General features: G+C 36.8%; 1 protein-coding gene and 1 non-coding gene across 2 annotated transcripts; both read left to right on the plus strand.

The window, feature by feature from the left end:
- The first annotated feature begins 1,828 nt into the window (after positions 1–1,828).
- Positions 1,829–3,023, plus strand: LOC145163491 (uncharacterized). Its single transcript, XM_079082330.1, has 2 exons — positions 1,829–2,490; positions 2,615–3,023. The coding sequence occupies exons 1-2, from the start codon at positions 1,829–1,831 to the stop codon at positions 3,021–3,023; spliced, it is 1,071 nt and encodes a 356-aa protein (XP_078938456.1).
- A 6,726-nt stretch (positions 3,024–9,749) lies between these two features.
- Positions 9,750–9,830, plus strand: LOC145168133 (small nucleolar RNA snoR35). The gene has a single exon (XR_013741720.1). It is a non-coding gene; the product is annotated as a small nucleolar RNA snoR35 (small nucleolar RNA).
- The last annotated feature ends 9,102 nt before the right edge of the window (positions 9,831–18,932 follow it).

Genomic DNA, 18,932 nt, shown 5'->3' on the forward strand with positions numbered 1-18,932 from the left:
ATTGTACAATCTGTTGGTTACTATTAGTTCCTGATCCTCTTCTAATTATTCTGTTTATAAATGTGTCCGATGTAACTATATCTTGTATATTGCTAGTTGAATTTCTAGCTTCTTGTACTGTTCTGCTACGTCCTAAGAGACTTCTATTATTATTCATTTTCTTGGTAACCAATGTTTATAAGGTTTAGGTTTTCTTATTATTTTACTGTCTTCAATAGTTAATTGGTTGATTCCGTTTATTATTTTGTCTAAATCACTTTCTATACTGGGTATGATGGGAGGATTTTTAACTTCTATTAATGTATTTAATTTTTCAATAATTTGTAATAATAAACTGATTATAAAATTAAATAATATAGGATATGTTTTATCACTTTTTCTTGTGCCAGAATATCTAGTAAATCCTGTAACTTCTTCTTTATTATCTTCTGGTTTATATTTTTTAACGTCTTCTAAAGCTCTAATGTATTCTTTAGAATTTCCAGTTTTAACTTTCAACTATAGTTTTAACGACCTGTAAGATTTCTTCTAACGTATTTATTTTAGGCTCAAATTGTAATAATTGATTTTCTATTTTATTTATAAGTTGTTTTGTTTCTATTTCTATTCTTTTAGGTTTATTATTTTCTAATTGATAGCTTAATTGCTGAATTTCTTCTTTGCTTGGAATTAATCGTTTTATATCTTTTAGTTCTTTAATAATTTGATTATTTTGTTCTTTAATATATCCTAGGTTGTCTATTAATTTAGTTAAAAACTCGGTTTTTATAGTTGTATTTTTAACTATTTTTTCTATTATATTTTTATTATTTTTAAACTCTTTTTCTAAACTTTCTCCTAGATTAATAATTAAATATGTTATACCGTTTAAATGTATATTTTCTGTATGTAGACTATGTTTATATTTGTTTTTAAATCTGCAAACAAAATTATAATTTTCAAAGAGACTTTTAGTATATATATATATATATATATATATATATATATATATATATATAGAGAGAGAGAGAGAGAGAGAGAGAGAACGAACTAATATAGATAAATAACAATTATACCATCATATTTAAAAACGATGTTAAAACTGTAATTTTTTATATGTGATTTTGAATATATATATATATATATATATATATATATATATATATATATATATATTCAAAATCACATAAAAAGTTATAATTTTAACATCGTTTTTAAACCTGACCGTATAATTGTTATTAGCCGGTTCATTAAAATAAAAACAATTTTTATGTTACAAAGATGTAGCCTTCCGCTAATTTTATAATTCATGAATTAAAAGACATAAAAGCTAAAAGAAAAGAAAGAAAGCTCAAATTCTTAAAAAAGAAATCGTCGGAAAGAAAGCTTAAATTCTATTATTTTCTAAAACTTTAAAATATAATGTAATTATTGTATTAATCATATTGATATACATTTTTAAAAGGGTTATTGTCACTGTAACCCAATAAAGTTACGTATAGTGGTTTAAATGGTCCCTCGTGATTATTTTTTGTATTTTAAGGGCATAAACTTGTAATTTCTGGTTTTAAAAGGACACTTTTGGAAAAATGAAGGGGTCACCCGGTGACCCTCATCCTATGTAGCAGTTTTCCATTTCCACCTAATATCCAAATAGTTTAATTTAGTCCACGTCATTGTCACGTGTATAGAGGAGTTAATGAGAGATAAGTACGTTTAAACCCCTCAACTGTCTCTTTCGAACACTTTCTTCTTAACTTCTTCATCGAAATTTGTTGTTCAACTGTTCTTCGGTCCTATCCTTTTCTTTAAGTGTTCGTCACTCAAATCGGCGAACTTTGTCGTTGCTATGGTCATTTTCATGAAGATTGATCTACATTTTGCTGGAATTTTTACCAGGTACCCCTCTATTACTTACTCAGATGGAGCAGTGCAAAGGTTTGATGATGTTGATTTTGCTGGAATGGACAAGAATGAATTTTTCGAGTTCCTTGAAAGATTCGCATATGAGATATGTGTGAATGTGTACTTTTGCATGCCCGATATTGATTTTCCTGATGGATTAAGGTTAATCGCGACCGACATGGATTACATGGAACTAATCGAAGTAGGGTATGCTTCTGATCGTGTAATAAATGTATATATGGACCATCTTGGTGTTAATGTACATCAATGGATTCTTGAAGAGCAAGCAGAAGTTTGCAGTTCCTTAGACCAATTATCTGGTGCAAATGAAGATCATGAAGAAGTGCACAGTCGTATGGATATGGATGATGGAATCGACATGCAAGATTTACATGGTGGTAGAGATGATATCCTAGGTGCAAGGGAGGATTTGCAAGGTGAGCAAGATAATGGCATTCACATGAAAGTGGAAACTGAACCTGATGAGTGCATTCCTATGAACAAGACAAAGGATGATGAGTTTCTGAGTAAGTTGTGCCCAAAGGAGCAAGTCACCCCCACGGTCCACCTCGTGAAGATACATATGATCCACCACAAGAAGATGAGGTAATATCTACTGACCAGGCTATTTACAATGTGAATGTTCATTGGAAAAAGCAGAAACCTATATTAGGTATAAGATTTGCGAGTCCTAAACAACTGAAACATATGATGTGTAACTATGATGTAGCAAATGGTTATCAGTTATGTTACAAAAAAATGATAGTAGGAGACTATTAATGAAATGTTGTCCTGGGCAGTGCAAGTTTAGGATGTGGGCTTCTTGGATGAGTGAGGAAAAGTCTTTCCAGATTAAGAGTCTCATAAATGAGCATAACTGTGCAAGAAACTTCAAGTTAGGTTCAATTATGAATTATTCATGGATAGATACCCATTACACAACACAATTCTTACAGAAACAAAAGGTTAGTGTCAAGCTACTTAGGGACGAGGTAAAAGAGAAATTTGGTATAGATGTGAGTATGGGACAGTGTAGAAGAGCAAAGAAGTATGCAATTCAACTGATTGAAGGAACACTAGTGAAGCACTATGCAAAGTTGTGGTCATATGGTGAGGAGATTAGAAGATCAAATCCATGATCAACAGTCAAAATGGATGTCAATTCTATGTCAAATGGTAAGAATTATTTTAGCAAGTTTTACTTGTGTTTTGATGGGCTTAAACAAGGGTGGAAAGGGAGTTGCAGAAGGGTTATAAATTTAGATGGATGTTTCTTGGAGAGCTAATATGTGTTGTAGGAAGAGATGCCAATAATCACATATTCCCAATTGCATGGGCAGTTGTCTGTATAGAGAACAAAGAAAATTGGAAATGGATTTTGGAAAACCTTAGAGATGACCTTCAACTGGATAATGGTTTTGGTATAACATTAATGTCAGATCAACATAAGGTAAGTTGTTTACTTCCTAATTTTTCATATTGTAGTTTCATTTTATATAACAAGTTACCATTGTTTTACAAGAGTTGTTAGAGGATGTCAAGGAAGTACTGCTTACTGCTGAACATAGGCAGTGTGCAAGGCATATTATTGCCAACTTTAGGAAAAGATTTAGTGGTGTGCATTATGAAACCATGTTTTGGAAGGCAAGCAAGGCATCCACTGAGCCTTTATTCAATGTTGCCATGAAGGAGATTGAAGTGCTTAACCCTGCAACCTTTGCTTATCTTATGGAAACAAACCCCAAATCTTGGAGTAGAGCATTTTTTCAAGAGGGAAGGATGTGTGATGCAGTGGAGAATGGATTATCTAAGAGCTTCAACAGTGTCATCATGGATGCAAGGAAAAAGCCAATCATCAGCATGTTAGGATCTTATTTCGTTTAAGTTGCTAAGAGGGAGAAGGGCAAAGATGGGAAAGGATATATCGGTGCAAAACCATTGGAGCTTAATGATTAGGATCTGATTTCGTTTAAGTTGTTATGTTTTAACTTGGTTGTGTTTGGTTGGACTTAATTGTTAAGTTTGGAATTGGGTTGTAGTAGGTTGTTAAGTTTGGATTTGAACTGACTTTGTTTATTTGAGAAACATATGTGTTTAAGAATTTTGGTTGTTTGAGAAACATATGTGTTTATTTGTACTACTTATGTTGTTTGAGACATTTGGTGTGTTTAAGAACCCATATGTGTTTATTTGTTTATTTGAGAAACATATGTGCATGGTGCATGAGGGAAAATTGGGTCAATATTTCTAGGAAGGAATGTTTACTTGGTTAGATTACAAGGGAACATGTGGTCCTAGTAAAATCAAGATCAACATACAAAACAAAACAAAGTACATTACAAGTTAAATAACAAGTGGTCCAATAATTTGCTTGTTCATGATTTGTTCATACAAAACACAACAAGTACATTACAAGTTAAACATACAAACCAAAACAAAGTACATTACAAGTTAAACCCAAATGACCTTCATTACAACTTGTACATGATTAAACACAAAAAAATACCTAACTACATATTAGGTAAATCTTCAACTTAAAGACCTCATATTGAAGCTTTTTGTTCGACCTAAACAACCCAGTTATGATCACACCTTCATTGTTGCACTGCATTTCATCAACCCAAGCTATAAAACCTGAACGAGCATCCTGATTCCAACTACTTGCTTGAATTAATACATCTTAAAAAAACTAGGGTTAACATCAGAAATTGAATAAATGGTAAATTACCTTTTTGGGACATGCATAAAAGGGCCTGCCTGGGTTATTGGTAGTACGTGATGTTCTTATTATAGCCTCAGCTCCACATCCACATTCCATGTTCTTCATTATGTATCTTCACAGTGTAGAGAATTTGAAGAAGAAAACAATGTGCTAGAATGAAACAAGTTGGTATATAAGAAAGGGTAGTACGTGTAAAAGACTATATTACCCCCATTGTGCAAGGCACGTGAGGTCATTAACATCCCCACTTTTTCCTTCTTCCCATTACTATTGCACTTACAACGGATTTTTTTTATGAAAATTAACAAGTAAATAAGATCATAAGAAATGAACAAAGAACATCACCCAAGCTTACAAAATGCCTATCATTTCGACAGGTCTTTCATTAATCATTGGATTCACTTACAAAATGCCTATCATTTAGAGAGGTCTTTTACATATTTCGCCAAAAAGTACACAAATAAAAAAAACATAAAATCTACATACTAATAAGCTTCTTAAACACGAACCACCATTGCTTCAAATCCACCCATCACCCAAGCTTAAGAACGAAATGGAGCACAACCACCATCAACAAGAGCATCCCCACCATCATGCCACCCATGGCAACACCAACGACTTTAAACTTCTGATCATGGTCATCCAGCTTGTGCTAGAGACTGATGTGGTCGATCCTGCAAATGATATACTCCTGTCCAATCTGCTACTTCAACCGTTTCATTTTAGTTTGGTTTTCTATAATCTTCTGACCATAATCACAGAAGATAGAGTGGAGCACATTGTAGTTGATGTCTTCACCAGAATTTAAAGAGTCGGGTGAAGGTGGTGGAGCCGACATTGTTGCTTTTTAAGGGTTCTTCCAAATGATTGTTTGCTCGAATATGGTAAAAAAGTTTGAGAGTTGTTTTACTTCAAACCCCACATGGGCATGTCCCCTTATAATTCGAGACGTGTGCTTGGGACTCAATCGAATCGACAGTGTAAGGTTGTTAGGGTGTTGGTGGAAATTCAAGACGGTCATTACTCTTTGCATGTGTCAGCTTCTATGTCATCAAGTCAACTCGGTATTGACTCAATGGGTTAACTCACATGTATACATGGCAAGTGACGAGGCAGGTTAACCTGCTAAAATGGGTAAGATGACTTTCCCAATCAGTAAAACACAAGTTTATGCCCTTAAAATGCAAAAAATAGTCACGAGGGACCATTTAAACCATTATACGTAACTTTGTTGGGCTACAATGACAATAAATCTTTTTAAAACATACATTCTTATATTGTTTAATACTAAAAAACACATTTTTTATATTCACTTTTGTGATTTGTTTTATTTCACTATTATTTATATTTTCATGCCATTGTTTTTATTTCACTATTATCAAAATTTTCATGCCATGCGGACTTTACCAATTTACAAACATTGCTATGTTGACTTCTCCTACAAATCTTTTGGGTTGTTGCATATAAATTTGCTCGCCTTATTCACTATTCAAATACACATATAAACTCCCTCATCTAATTCATCATTTAAAAACACAGTCACACATCCATTTAGCGTATAGCAAAATTATGAATCGTTTCTATGGCTAATAAACGGCCTATTAGACGTAATTTGTTTGACTTGAGAATAATTACCAAAGAAATATTGACTTTTCCCTTGGCTACTAAATTAGAATTATATTTTTTTGATAGTATCATCAGATCTTAGCATCTTTCTTTTGAAGATCTATTTATGGCCTATTAGTTTCTCCAAATCAACCAATTTCCATATATTCTTTTATATATAACCATTTGAATAGTGACCTACCAATGAAACACTATGGGGATGTAGATGGTATACCATCTACCGGAGTTCTAATCCAGTTGTTGCCATTTATTGGCTTCTGTGGTCATAGAAATTCATTTGTGGTAATCACTTCAAGGTATGATGCATACCTTATTAGCCTCGTAATCGCATTCGGGATTAGTCGTGGTGTTGCCCCAAATTCGACCATTCTTTCCAAAAAAAATCAAGCTCACTTTGAATCGCTTGTTTCCAATAATGAGTTTTAGAATATATATATATATATATATATATATATATATATATATATATATATATATATATATATATATATATATATATATATATATATATATAGAGAGAGAGAGAGAGATGAAGATGTTGGGTTTTGAGCATTCTAACACTCCTATGGTGTACATGCAACCCTATAAACCTTGGATCTATGTTTTCTCTATTATACATGCAAATATTAACTATTCCAAGGTTTCATCCTAACTAGCATATTATGAAGCACCTATACTACAAAGTTCTAGTTAGATGACATACCTTTTGATGTAGCTTGATGTCTTCAAGCTTTAAGAGCTTAGCCCCAATAGTGTGGAAGCCTCAAATGGAATCACAAATCACCAAAACACATTGGAAGAACTTGAGAGAATATGTATGCACACTAAAATCGGTCCACTCTTATTTTCACACACTTGTGCCAATTTTGTGAGCCAAGGACCCCTTTATATATTATGGAGGATTAGGGTTACATCCATGTAAACCCTAATACCCATGACCTTTCATTTACATAGGATCCATGGGTTAAAAGCTCCATGGACCATCCATGAAAGCTTAGCCCAACCTAAATGAACTTGGCCCATTCCATATATATAAGAGTCCATATTTAATTAGTTCTTTTTTATCACTTAATTAATTCTAAATTAATTATTGATCAATACTAATTAAATAATATGATTCCATATTAATATATTAGAACTTATAATATATTAATATAAATCATAAATATACTATTCTCAAAAGACTATCCATATAAATTGTGCCGATGAAGTGCAACCCAAATGGACCATGCCGGGTTGGGTCAAGTACATACCAAATATAGTTATGGACTTAGACATTAATCCAACAGAAGAATCATTTGAGAACTCATAGTTTCCCAAGAACCCGAGAACTAAAGGTGGAACATTAGATCAAAATTAACTCATTAAGGGCATGATCGTCATCTTACCAATCTCATTTATTGTTTAATTTTTTATGTTATTGGAAATATTAATAAAAATGTATAAAAATTAACATAACAAATCAAAATTTTGGATTTTAAATAAAAAATAATAATTTTCAAAATTTTCAAAAAATGCAAAATTTTAAATTGTTTTAGAAAACATGAATTTAAAAAAAAATTTAAAAATATTTTTTAAAAAACAACAATTTTTATAAAAAAACTGTAAATTTTTTAAAATCTGTAATATTTTAGAAAAAACAAGAATATTTTTATAAAAAAAAACTATAATTTTTAACCAAAAAAATTAACATTTCATGTGCATATATGCATATTTTTCAAGTGCTTATATGTATATCTCTTATACTATAATATTCGTAAGAAAATTATAAAAAACCCGCTTTTATTTACTAATCTATAAACAAATAGTACAAGTATTTTATTCGATACACAATAAAAGATAAAAAAAACAACAAAATGCTACAAAGATTCGAACTGTTATCATTTCTTTGTGTCAAGATTTTCATAATTTCTTCAGTTTATCACTTTTCACCTCTTCAATATTTTCCACAAATTCTTCCAAATCTACAAGAAAATAAAAAAAAATTGGTTAATACAAGAACAGTCACAAAAATGCATATGTATATATCATGTAAAATTCGCATGTGGTTATATCATGTAAGATTCACATGTGATTTACATTCACATGTCATTCATGTGATTCACTTGCGATTTACATGTGAATCACATGTAATTTATATGTGATTCACTTGTGATTTACATGTGAATCCCATGTAATTCACATGTGATTCACTTGTGATTTACATGTGAATCACATGTAATTCATTTGTGATTCACTTGTGATTTGCTTGTGAATCACAAGTAATTCATGTGTACATGTAATTCATATGTGAATCACACGTAATTCATATGTGATTCACTTGTGATTTACATGTGAATCACATGTAATTCACATGTACATGTAATTCATATGTGATTCACTTCATATGTGATTCACTTGTGATTTACATTCACATGTAAGTCATATGTGAATCACTTGTGATTTTACATGTGAATCACATGTAATTCACTTGTGATTTACATGTGAATCTACTATTTGACTCCAATTATCCACATAAAAAATATGTAGTAAACTTATTTAACACAACAAAGGTGAGGTTTAGTATTAGTTTATTCCATATTTCTCAATTCATAAGTGAGAAATATGATAATAGAGATTTATGAAAAGAACCTGTGATAGTGAAGCGGGAAGTTGGAGCCATTTCTGCTTGAAAGTGGCTAGATCAAGCACATGTTTAGCGTATAATAATCAAACACACTCCAAGTAAAACAAAACAAAAGACACTAGACACCAGAAACCTACCTGGTTGTATTTCCTTTGAGTTTCAACATTAGCTATAAGTTCAAGCAGCCACGAGACCTACAATCAGTAATTATAGTTATACATAACATGATCTTGAAACAATACATTTTACATAGACAAGCCCACAAATCTTATTTTCTTTCTAACCAGTAGCATAAAATGAAACAATACATTTAAGTTACCTTATTATTTTTCTTATTTTCTTTTCTTTCTACATAGTCAAGGTCATTGATTCCAGAGACATGTGCACGATTTTTACAGGGAATTGAGACAAGAAATGATGATAATTTTTATGATTCTGAAATGAAGAAAGGAAACGTTGAAAATCAACGAGAGTACTTGGTATTGTTACTTGCAAATATTGATCGAATGTCGAAGGGTGTTGATGATTATGAACAGGTAAAGCTCCCACTTTTTTACTATAATATTTGAAAACTGAACTTCAGTGTGTGTGACTGTGCTTTAGAGATGAACTAAATACTAATGAGGAACTTTTTGCAGTTGGATAGCCATACCGTAAAGAATTTACTGAATAAAACTTTCAAGAACTATGTCTAATGGTGTCATTATGTGCATCGAACATCAAAGGACCATTTAATCCTGAATTTCTTGAAGTGTATGCTCCAGGCATGCTGGGAATGTTGAAGTTCCCATTCATGCTTCGTAACCCTAGCAAATATTTTACCAAATGAGTATAAAGAAATCCCATAACTGAAAAGTAGAGAATTTTAAAACTTGAGTGCGCCTATTTCATCAGTGTGGTTCATATCAGCAACCGATGAACCTAATTGAGTAGAAAATGCTGATGTAAAAGCTCTTCCAGTTGCATCTGCAAAAGTTGGTTTTGATGTTGGATTTAGTGTCTAAGCCCATAACTATAACTGGGATGTACTTGACCCGATTGCAGCATGGTCCTTTTGGGTTGCCTTCATCAGTGCAATTTGATAGGATGGACTTTTGAGAATAAGGTTATTTATGATTTATTAATATATTACAAGTATAATATATTAATATGAAATCATATTATTTAATTAGTATTGATCAAGAATTAATTTGGAATTAATTTAGTGATCAAAAGAGACTAATTAAATATATGGGGATTGATTGTGTAAATCAATGATTCTAATAGTGTGGGCTAATGATCCATGGTTATTTAGGATGGCCTAAACAAATGAGATAATCCATGGATAGTCCATGGAGGTTAACCCATTGAGCCTAAGGATATGAAAGGTCATTAGGGTTTACAAAGTGTAACCCTAGCATTTATCACACTATATATAGAGTCCCCTAGAGCCAAAATCGGTTGCCCCATCATTCCAAGAGAGTGATACACAATTTTGAGCTTGCTAACCTATTCTATCAAGCTTCCTCTTGCATATGGTGTTTGTGAACCATTAGAGGCATCACACTTGAGGTGCTCAAGCTTTCAAAGGTCAAGAACTACAAGTCCTTCTAAAAGGTATGTCATCTTACTAGATGTTTTATTCAATTGTTCAATTGTATGCTAGTTAGGACAATGCTTTGGAAATTGAAAATATGCATGTATAATTAGAGAAAACATAGATCCAAAGCATTTAGGGTTGCATGTGCACCATAAGAATGTTATAGTGCTCAAAACCCATCAATGATATCAGAGCCTAGGATTGTTTTCTATTATATTTGATGCTTACTAGTTTTTCAAAGCTGAAAAAATCAAATATTTTGCTTCTGACTGATGGAATCGCCGAGTCCACTGGCTGACTCGCCGAGTCCACTCAGAAACAGAGCAACTCGACGAGTCAGTTCATGCACTCGACGAGTTAAAGGCTATGTTTACAGAATTTCGAGTTTCTTGGCCTGGTTTGGATTAGGAACACTACCACAAACTGTTTTGGATCATTGGAAATGTATTTTATGATGGTAGTGCTTATACTCAACCACAAGATAATTGTCAAAGTTTTAAAATAATTGTTGTTTTTATATGATAAACAAAATTGCTTTCAAATTGTTGACTTGAAATTATCTTGATTATGAGTTTAATTAGATCATGTATGAATTATTTGATTATTGTGTTAATTGAAATAATGATCTTAATGTCTTTAATGGACTCCATAACTTGTTCTCAAGTTATGGAAAATGAAAAGTCTCATACATTAAAATGGCATTAAACTCATATGTTATGAAAATGAAAGGAAAATTGTCAAATATTAAGATAATAGGTTAATTATTTGTATTATTTGATATGAATTCCCTTGCTACATGAGTTAGATTAGCTCAATAAAATATTATATGATAATTTTTGTTAGAATTGATCTAAATATTCTTTAATGAGTTTCATAACTTGTCCTCAAGTTATGGAACATGAAACGTCTTTTTATAAATGTTTTAATGAACTCCATAACTTGTCCTCAAGTTATGGATTATCAAGAGTCTTTTCATAAAACACACATTAAACTCATAAGTTATGGATATGAATAGTTTTGACAAGTTTCAAAACTTTCCCTCAAGTTTTGGAATTTGTAAAGTCTCATTTTTGAAACATTTAAATTCCAAACCTTAGATTTTTAAAAGTTTAAAATTCAACCCTTATACTTTATAATATTAAAAGTTATACTTATATATATGTATAACACAAGTCAGTCTTACCGTTAGTAGGCCTCATTCATGAAGTCGGTCTATAAGGGGGGTATAAGGTTACTGCCTATAAAATGGCACTTTAATGGGTATCCACTCTCACCCACCGCTTCCTTGACTGGTGGAGGGTCATTAGCCGAACGGGTAGGATAAGACATTAATTCTCCCTCATTAAAAGTATAATGATAAATATAAAGTAACTAAACTTTTATTAAATTCCCAATCTTAGTTACTTTAGGAAAATGTGAAAATGGTGCTAATCCATGAAATTACACTTTGCACCTTGTTAAGTTGTTAGTAGAGCGTGTGTGGTTAACCGGCACACTAATCTGAGACTGACAATGTGTGGCAAAGGGTAACTTGATGTTAATCATAGGTCAATGGAGCGTGTGTGGTTAACCGGCACATTGATTAGGTGATTTGTAACATTGGATGTACCAAGCTAATTTGCATGGTTATTCACAATTTGTTTGTGATCCTTGGCATCCCAGTCACAAACTTGAAGGGCACAATCGAGATTTAAACATGCCATTGAAAAATTCCATGAATCTCAAAGGATCTAGGAATTTCAATCCAATTAAAACTTAATAATCTATTTCGTTTTTCATGGTGGAAATTGGTAAATCATCATTTACCTACCTTCAAATATTTTACAATTGGATTACGACATCCCTCTTTGCAATTGTAAAATATTGTGTTGGGTCCTAGCCTTAATATTTTGTTTTGGGTGTTATATTAAGGACTTAAATCAACTAACTTGTAACGCCCTAAATCAGGTATGGCTTGAGTGAAGGGTTTTAGTATACTAAAACATCCTATGGTGCACATACAACCCTAAATACATTGGATCTATGTTTTCACTAATTATACATGCAAATGGTTTCCAAGGCATTAAACCTATAACTAGCATGCATTCTCATATACCAAATAAGATACTAGTTAGAGTAACATACCTTTTGTGTTGTAGCTTGATTCCATGGAGCTTAAGAGCCGAGTGCCTCAAGTGTGACACCTTAAATGGTTCACACAACACCAACAACAACTTGGAATAACTTGAGAGAAAAGTCGTTATGCTCAAATCGGCTAGCCCTCTCATATGAAACCTTAGGGCCGATTTCTTGAGCCATGGGGTCCTTATATATTGTGGCTATTAGAGTTACACTATGTAACTCATGTCTTTCCATATTCTTCATGATCCATGGGTTAAAACCTCCATGGAGTATCCATGGGTTACTCCATGGGTTTAACCCAACATGAAGAACAATGGATCATAAGCCCACATATATAAGAATGAGTGATTTACACAATCAATCCCCATATATTTAACTAGTGTCTTTTGATCACATAATTAATTCCAAATTAATTCTTGATCAATACTAATTAAATAATATGATTTCATATTAATATATTAGAACTTATAATATATTAATAAATCATAAATATCCTTTTCTCACAAAAGTCTATCCAAATCGTTTCGATGCCATCAAACCCAAATGGATCATGCCAAGTCGGGTTGAATACATACCATTAATAGTTATGGGCTTAGATATCTAATACAACATTGAGACCCTCGAAGAATTCCGATTTTGTTATAATTGGTCCCTTGAGTACGTTGGGCGTACTTATGAGTACGCTTAGCGTACTCTGCATGAAGAATCGCGTAGGAGACTTACGTACGTTGGGCGTATGTAAGGGTACGCCGGGCGTACGCAATAGAGGGCCAAAACCCTAAATCTCGGACTTGTCCCCTATTTAAACATCCTTTAGCCTCTTAGACCAAACCCTATCAGTCTCTTTAGCCTCCTTTCGTCTATCTTCAGCTGAGATATTGTGTGAGACGGTTTTGAGCTTAAGGAGTGGCTTTTGTGGCCATTTTAGAGTTCTTTCAAGAAGAGGAAGTGGTCAAGCAAGCTTGGGACGGTTTGGTGCTTCAAGAATCTGCATCTTGGTCATCTTGCAAAGCTTCTGGAGGTAAAAAGCTTGCACCTTTCCACTTAAATCTCTAGATCTAGCTAGGGTTTTCTAGTTTTTTCCCTTTAGTTGATTTGGGACCTCCACTTGTGAGTTAAGCAACTCCAGAAGGTGGGAATGACAGATCTGAGGTCCCTTGGTCCTTTAGTATCATAAAAATGGAGTCTTGATGGGAGTTTTGGCATCATGAATGGGTTTAAGACATAGGAAAGGTCTTACTGGAGGTGTTGGGTGTATATGAGGCATGCAAAGGCATAAAGTTGCCAACTTTATGCCTTATGACGTCTTAACAAACTTAGATCTAGCTTTTGGACGTGAAGGAATCGAGTATTAAGCACTTAATGGAGAAAGTGCTTAACCTGGTAGTACGGTGGGCGTAACCCAGTGTACGTTGCGCGTAGTCCCAAGACCCCAGTACGCTGCGCATACCAGGATGGTACGTCGAGCGTACGCATCACAGTTGGGCCAAATCTGTTTTGGACCTTTGAGCCATTGGGGCTCATTTGGTTATTGGACTCGGTTGCATTCTGTGAATTATGGGCCATTTCATCTGTTATGGGGTATGGATATATTGGTTGGGCCTTATTGGGCCAAGAGGCCCATTAATGATTTTGGACTTGGACTTTGGGCCCATTAGCAAGGGAAGGATAATTGGGCCTCATGGAAGGATTTGAGGTTTGGGTTTCTTTGGATTATGTAAGGTCCTGACATTAATTAATATTATTATTCAGCACGGGAGGTTACAGACTGTTAGGAGAGCAGCTTTTGTATTCAGCAGACAGAGGTGAGTCTCCTCACCATACCAACGGGTCTAAGGCACCAAGGTCGGCCCATTAATTGTTATGCGATGTGTTATACTTGATTATTTGTGACATTTGCATGAAAGACCTCGGGGGGTTCCCGAGGCACCTAGGTATAAGACCTTGGAGGGTTTCCGAGGCATCCTCGGTAAAGACCTCGGGGGGTTCCTGAGGCACATGGGATAAGACCTCGGGGGGTTCCCGAGGCACCCAGAGTAAGACCTTGGAGGGTTTCCAGGGCATCCATATATGTTGTATGCATGGTTTATGTGATGTATGTAGCCTTAGGGCTAATATGATATATGATATTTGAATTGTATGTGTGGTATGCTCTGGGGAACTCACTAAGCATTCGCTTACAGTTTGTGGAATTGTTTCAGGTACATCCGAGCCCAAGGGCAAGGGCAGGGCTTGATGGCGCGACGTGCACTCTATCTCTCATTATTATGTTACGGGACACTCTGATGTTTTAAACAAAGTTGTAATTGATATGTTTTTTAAAACAATTGTAACTGGTTTTGTGGATGGTAAACATGCATTTTGGATTATTAAAAATGAAAATTTGTTTTGAAAAATTGGGTCGTTACAAGTTGGTATCAGAGCCTTGGTTTGTGGGATTCGGGCACACTCTCGGGTGTGTCAGAACTCAAACTAAGGAAATGATAAATTGTTTTCAAAATAAAAGTTAAAAAAAAACTTTTGAAAAATGAAAAGAAGAGGGTGCAACGCACGCGATCGGCCAAGCCAAGTAAGTAGTTTCCTAATATGTTAGCCATGTTATACTGATGTTTGAGTTTTTTCGACTATGTGGAACTTGCTATGTGTATGCTTTTAAAATTATATACGGTTAGGAGCTTATAGCCTCATAATGATTGATTTGGCCTTATTTCTTGTTCCTTGTTTGGTTGTGGTCCTAGGGTAGAATCTTTTATTCAAAAGTCTATTTGATCATTTTCTGTGTATAATTTGCATGCATAAAGGCAACCTGTCAGGATTGGTTTGATTGATATGAGTAGAGTAAATCTTAGGACAGCCTGAGATTGATGTATGCAGTAGTTGGAGAATATGGTTCAGTTTGGGACGAATTGGAGTTATCAGCTAGAGCATTGGGGAAAGGTATAGGTAGGTGTGGAAGGTAGTATTGGGCCCATACTACTGAAAGCACAGGACCTGTACTCGAGCCAAGGGTAGAGAGCTGACAGCTCTAAGGAGGACCGATGTGGGAAGATCCCCTATATATATGTCCTGATTATTATGGCTTGTGATATTTCAGTTCAGCATGGTGACGACACGATTTGGGACAGGAGGATCAGGATTAGGATCGGGCAGTGGTATGGAGCCTATTGATGAGAGGTTGCGCGATATCATCGCAACCGAGGTTACGAAGGGCATCCTTGACGCTAACCCAGTCATTTTTGGGACGGTCAAAGAGGGCATTATGGAGATCATGGAGGAGAGACTCAGATCGTTCAGGGCTGAGATTGCTTCGGGCCAGATTGGGGCCCGAACTCCCTCGTTCCGGGAGTTCAAGGCATGCGGGGCGCCGGAGTTTTTCGGGGCCAGGGACCCCATTGTCAACCGACGCTGGGTGGCGGATATCGAGAACGCCCAATGCACGAATTCTTGCCCGGATGTGGAAAAGGTGTTTGCACCAGCTATTGAGGTGCAACGACTTGTGAGGGAGTTTCATGACCTTCAGCAGACTACCGAGACGGTGGCGGAGATCACCGCCAAGTTTCAGGAACGAGCTTTGTTGATTCCGCAGTATGCTACTGACGAGGAAATGAGGAGGACGAGATATCATTCCATGCTGAGGGATGATATCCGGGAGTTTGTGAGTTTTACAGGGTGCAAAACCCTGAATGAGATGGTGGAGAAGGCCCGTGAGCGGGAAATAGAGTTGGACTTCCGCAGCAAGCGGAAGCCGGAGCAGGTTCAGACAGCAGTGGGTCAGGCTAAAAGCCTAAGACCTCGGATTCATCGAGTAAGGGCCAGCAGGGCCGTGACCGGTGTGCCAAGTGTGGGAGATCTCATGGTGGAGCGTGCCGGGGGACGGGTCTGACATATTATACATGTAATCAGCAGGGCCATGTGAGCAGAGATTGCCCCAGGAAGGGCTTGATATGTTTTCACTATAACCAGACGGGCCATAAAAAGGCCGACTGTCCGAAGTTGCAGGGAGGGGGAGGAGCAGTGGCGGTGCCTGAACCCGCCACTCTGAGGATCACTGATGGCCGCCTTGCTAAGGCGGATTCCCCGACGGTGAAGAGCCGTGCATTTCAGCTGACTACCGAGGAGGCTCGGGCAGCGCCAGACGTTGTGACTGGTACGTGTCTATTATTCTATGTTCTTCTTAATTTTATGACTTATGTATACTATATGCTTGTATAGGGACCTTTTTGGTCAATGGTATGTCTGTTCATGTCTTGTTTGATTCGGGTGCTACCCGATCGTTCGTGTTGCTTGCGCTTAGCAAGAAGTTCCGGGACGCGCCCGGAGCTCTGGATTCCCCACTCGAGGTAGAGATTGCAGATGACCGAACCGTAAGTGCTGCAAGGGTGTATCGGGACTGTGTCCTGAATGTGCTTGGAGAGAGGTTTCGTGTCGATCTAGTCCCGATACCGTTGTGAGGGCTGAAGGTGATTATCGGGATGAATTGACTGGGGGCCAACGGGGCCATGATCGATTGTGAGCACCAGTTGGTGAGGGTTCGAACCCCAAGTGGGGGAGAACTGGTGATACATGGTGATAGGGCCTCGCAGGGGCTGACTCTCTGTTCGGATGCGAGGGCTAGGAGATTTCTGCAGCAGGGATGTGCGGGATTTCTGGCTTATATCTCAGATACGAGGGTAGAGACCGCGACAGATGTGGGTAGTGTGCCGGTTGTACAGGACTTTCGGGATGTTTTCCCCGAGGAGTTACCGGGAGTACCTCCGGAGAGGTAGGTGCAGTTTCGTATCGACTTGGTGCCTGGTACCGCTCCGATAGCAAAGGCACCATATCGGTTGGCACCACCTGAGATGCAGGAGTTATCTACGCAGCTTCAGGATTTGCTAGACCGAGGGTTCATACGTCCGAGCAGTTCCCCGTGGGGAGCACCGATTCTTTTCATGAAAAAGAAGGATGGATCACACAAGATGTGCATCGATTATAGGGAGTTGAACAAACTAACGGTGAATAACCATTATCCGTTGCCAGAGATTGATGATTTGTTCGATCAGCTGCAGGGTGCGGATTGGTTTTCCAAGATTGATCTTCGGTCGGGATATCATCAGATGAGGATTCGGGATGAGGATATACCAAAAACGGCTTTCAGGATTCGGTATGGGCACTATGAGTTTGTGGTGATGCCGTTTGGGCTCACCAATGCCCCAACAACGTTCATGGACCTCATGAACAGAGTGTGTAGACAGATGCTGGATCGGTCGGTAATCGTTTTTATTGATGATATCCTGGTCTATTCTAAGACCAGGGAGCAGCATTTAAGGGAGGTACTAGAGACCCTGAGGGTGGAGAAGCTTTATGCAAAGTTCTCCAAGTGTGATTTTTGGCTGCGGGAGGTGCAGTTTTTGGGGCATATCATCAATCGGGAGGGCATTTCGGTTGATCCAGCCAAGGTTGAGTCTGTAATGCGATGGGAAGTACCGAAAAATGCATCAGAGATTCGTAGTTTCTTGGGTTTAGCGGGCTATTATCGAAGATTTATCCAGGATTTCTCCAAGATTGTAGTGTCATTGACCCGCTTGACCAAGAAGAATGTGACTTTCCGGTGGGGTGCGGATCAGCAGGTGGCTTTTGAGACCCTGAGATGGAGGTTATGTGAGGCTCCGATTCTAGAACTACCTAAGGGGTTAGATGATTTGGTGGTGTACTGCGACGCGTCGATTTCAGGGTTAGGTGTGGTGCTGATGCAGAGGGGGCATGTGATAGCTTATGTCTCGAGGCAGTTGAAGCCTCATCAGGCGAATTACCCCACTCACGACCTGGAATTGGGGGCAGTGGTGTTTGCCCTCAAGATTTGGAGGCACTATTTGTATGGAGTGCGGTTCACCATTTATACCGATCACAAGAGTCTAACGTATTTGATGGATCAACAGAACCTCAACATGCGTCAGAGGAGGTGGTTGGATGTGTTGAAGGATTATGATTGTGAGATCATTTACCACCCGGGGAAAGCCAACGTGGTGGCTGATGCATTGAGTCGCAAGACGACGGGGTCCCTAATTGGGAACATTTGTATGAGGATGACAATGATTTCTCCTTTGTTTGATATGATCAAGAAGGCTCAGGTCGATGGAGTAAATAAGGTGAATTGGAAGATAGAGCGGATTCGGGGGCAGTATCCTTTGTTTGTTAAGGATAGCCGCAGAGTTTTGACACAGTGTGGCCGAGTATGGGTACCAGTGACAGGGGGAGTAAGGCAGAGGCTACTAGAGGAGGCGCACAAGTCCAAGTTCTCTATACACCCAGGGGCTGCGAAAATGTATAGGGACTTGAGGCTGAGTTATTGGTGGCCCTGCATGAAGCGGGAGATCGCCTGGTTCGTGGAGCGG

Source organism: Lactuca virosa, chromosome 3 (assembly GCF_052849685.1).
Source record: "Lactuca virosa cultivar CGN04683 chromosome 3, Lactuca_virosa_CGN04683_v6, whole genome shotgun sequence".
Classification (NCBI taxonomy): Eukaryota; Viridiplantae; Streptophyta; class Magnoliopsida; order Asterales; family Asteraceae; genus Lactuca; species Lactuca virosa.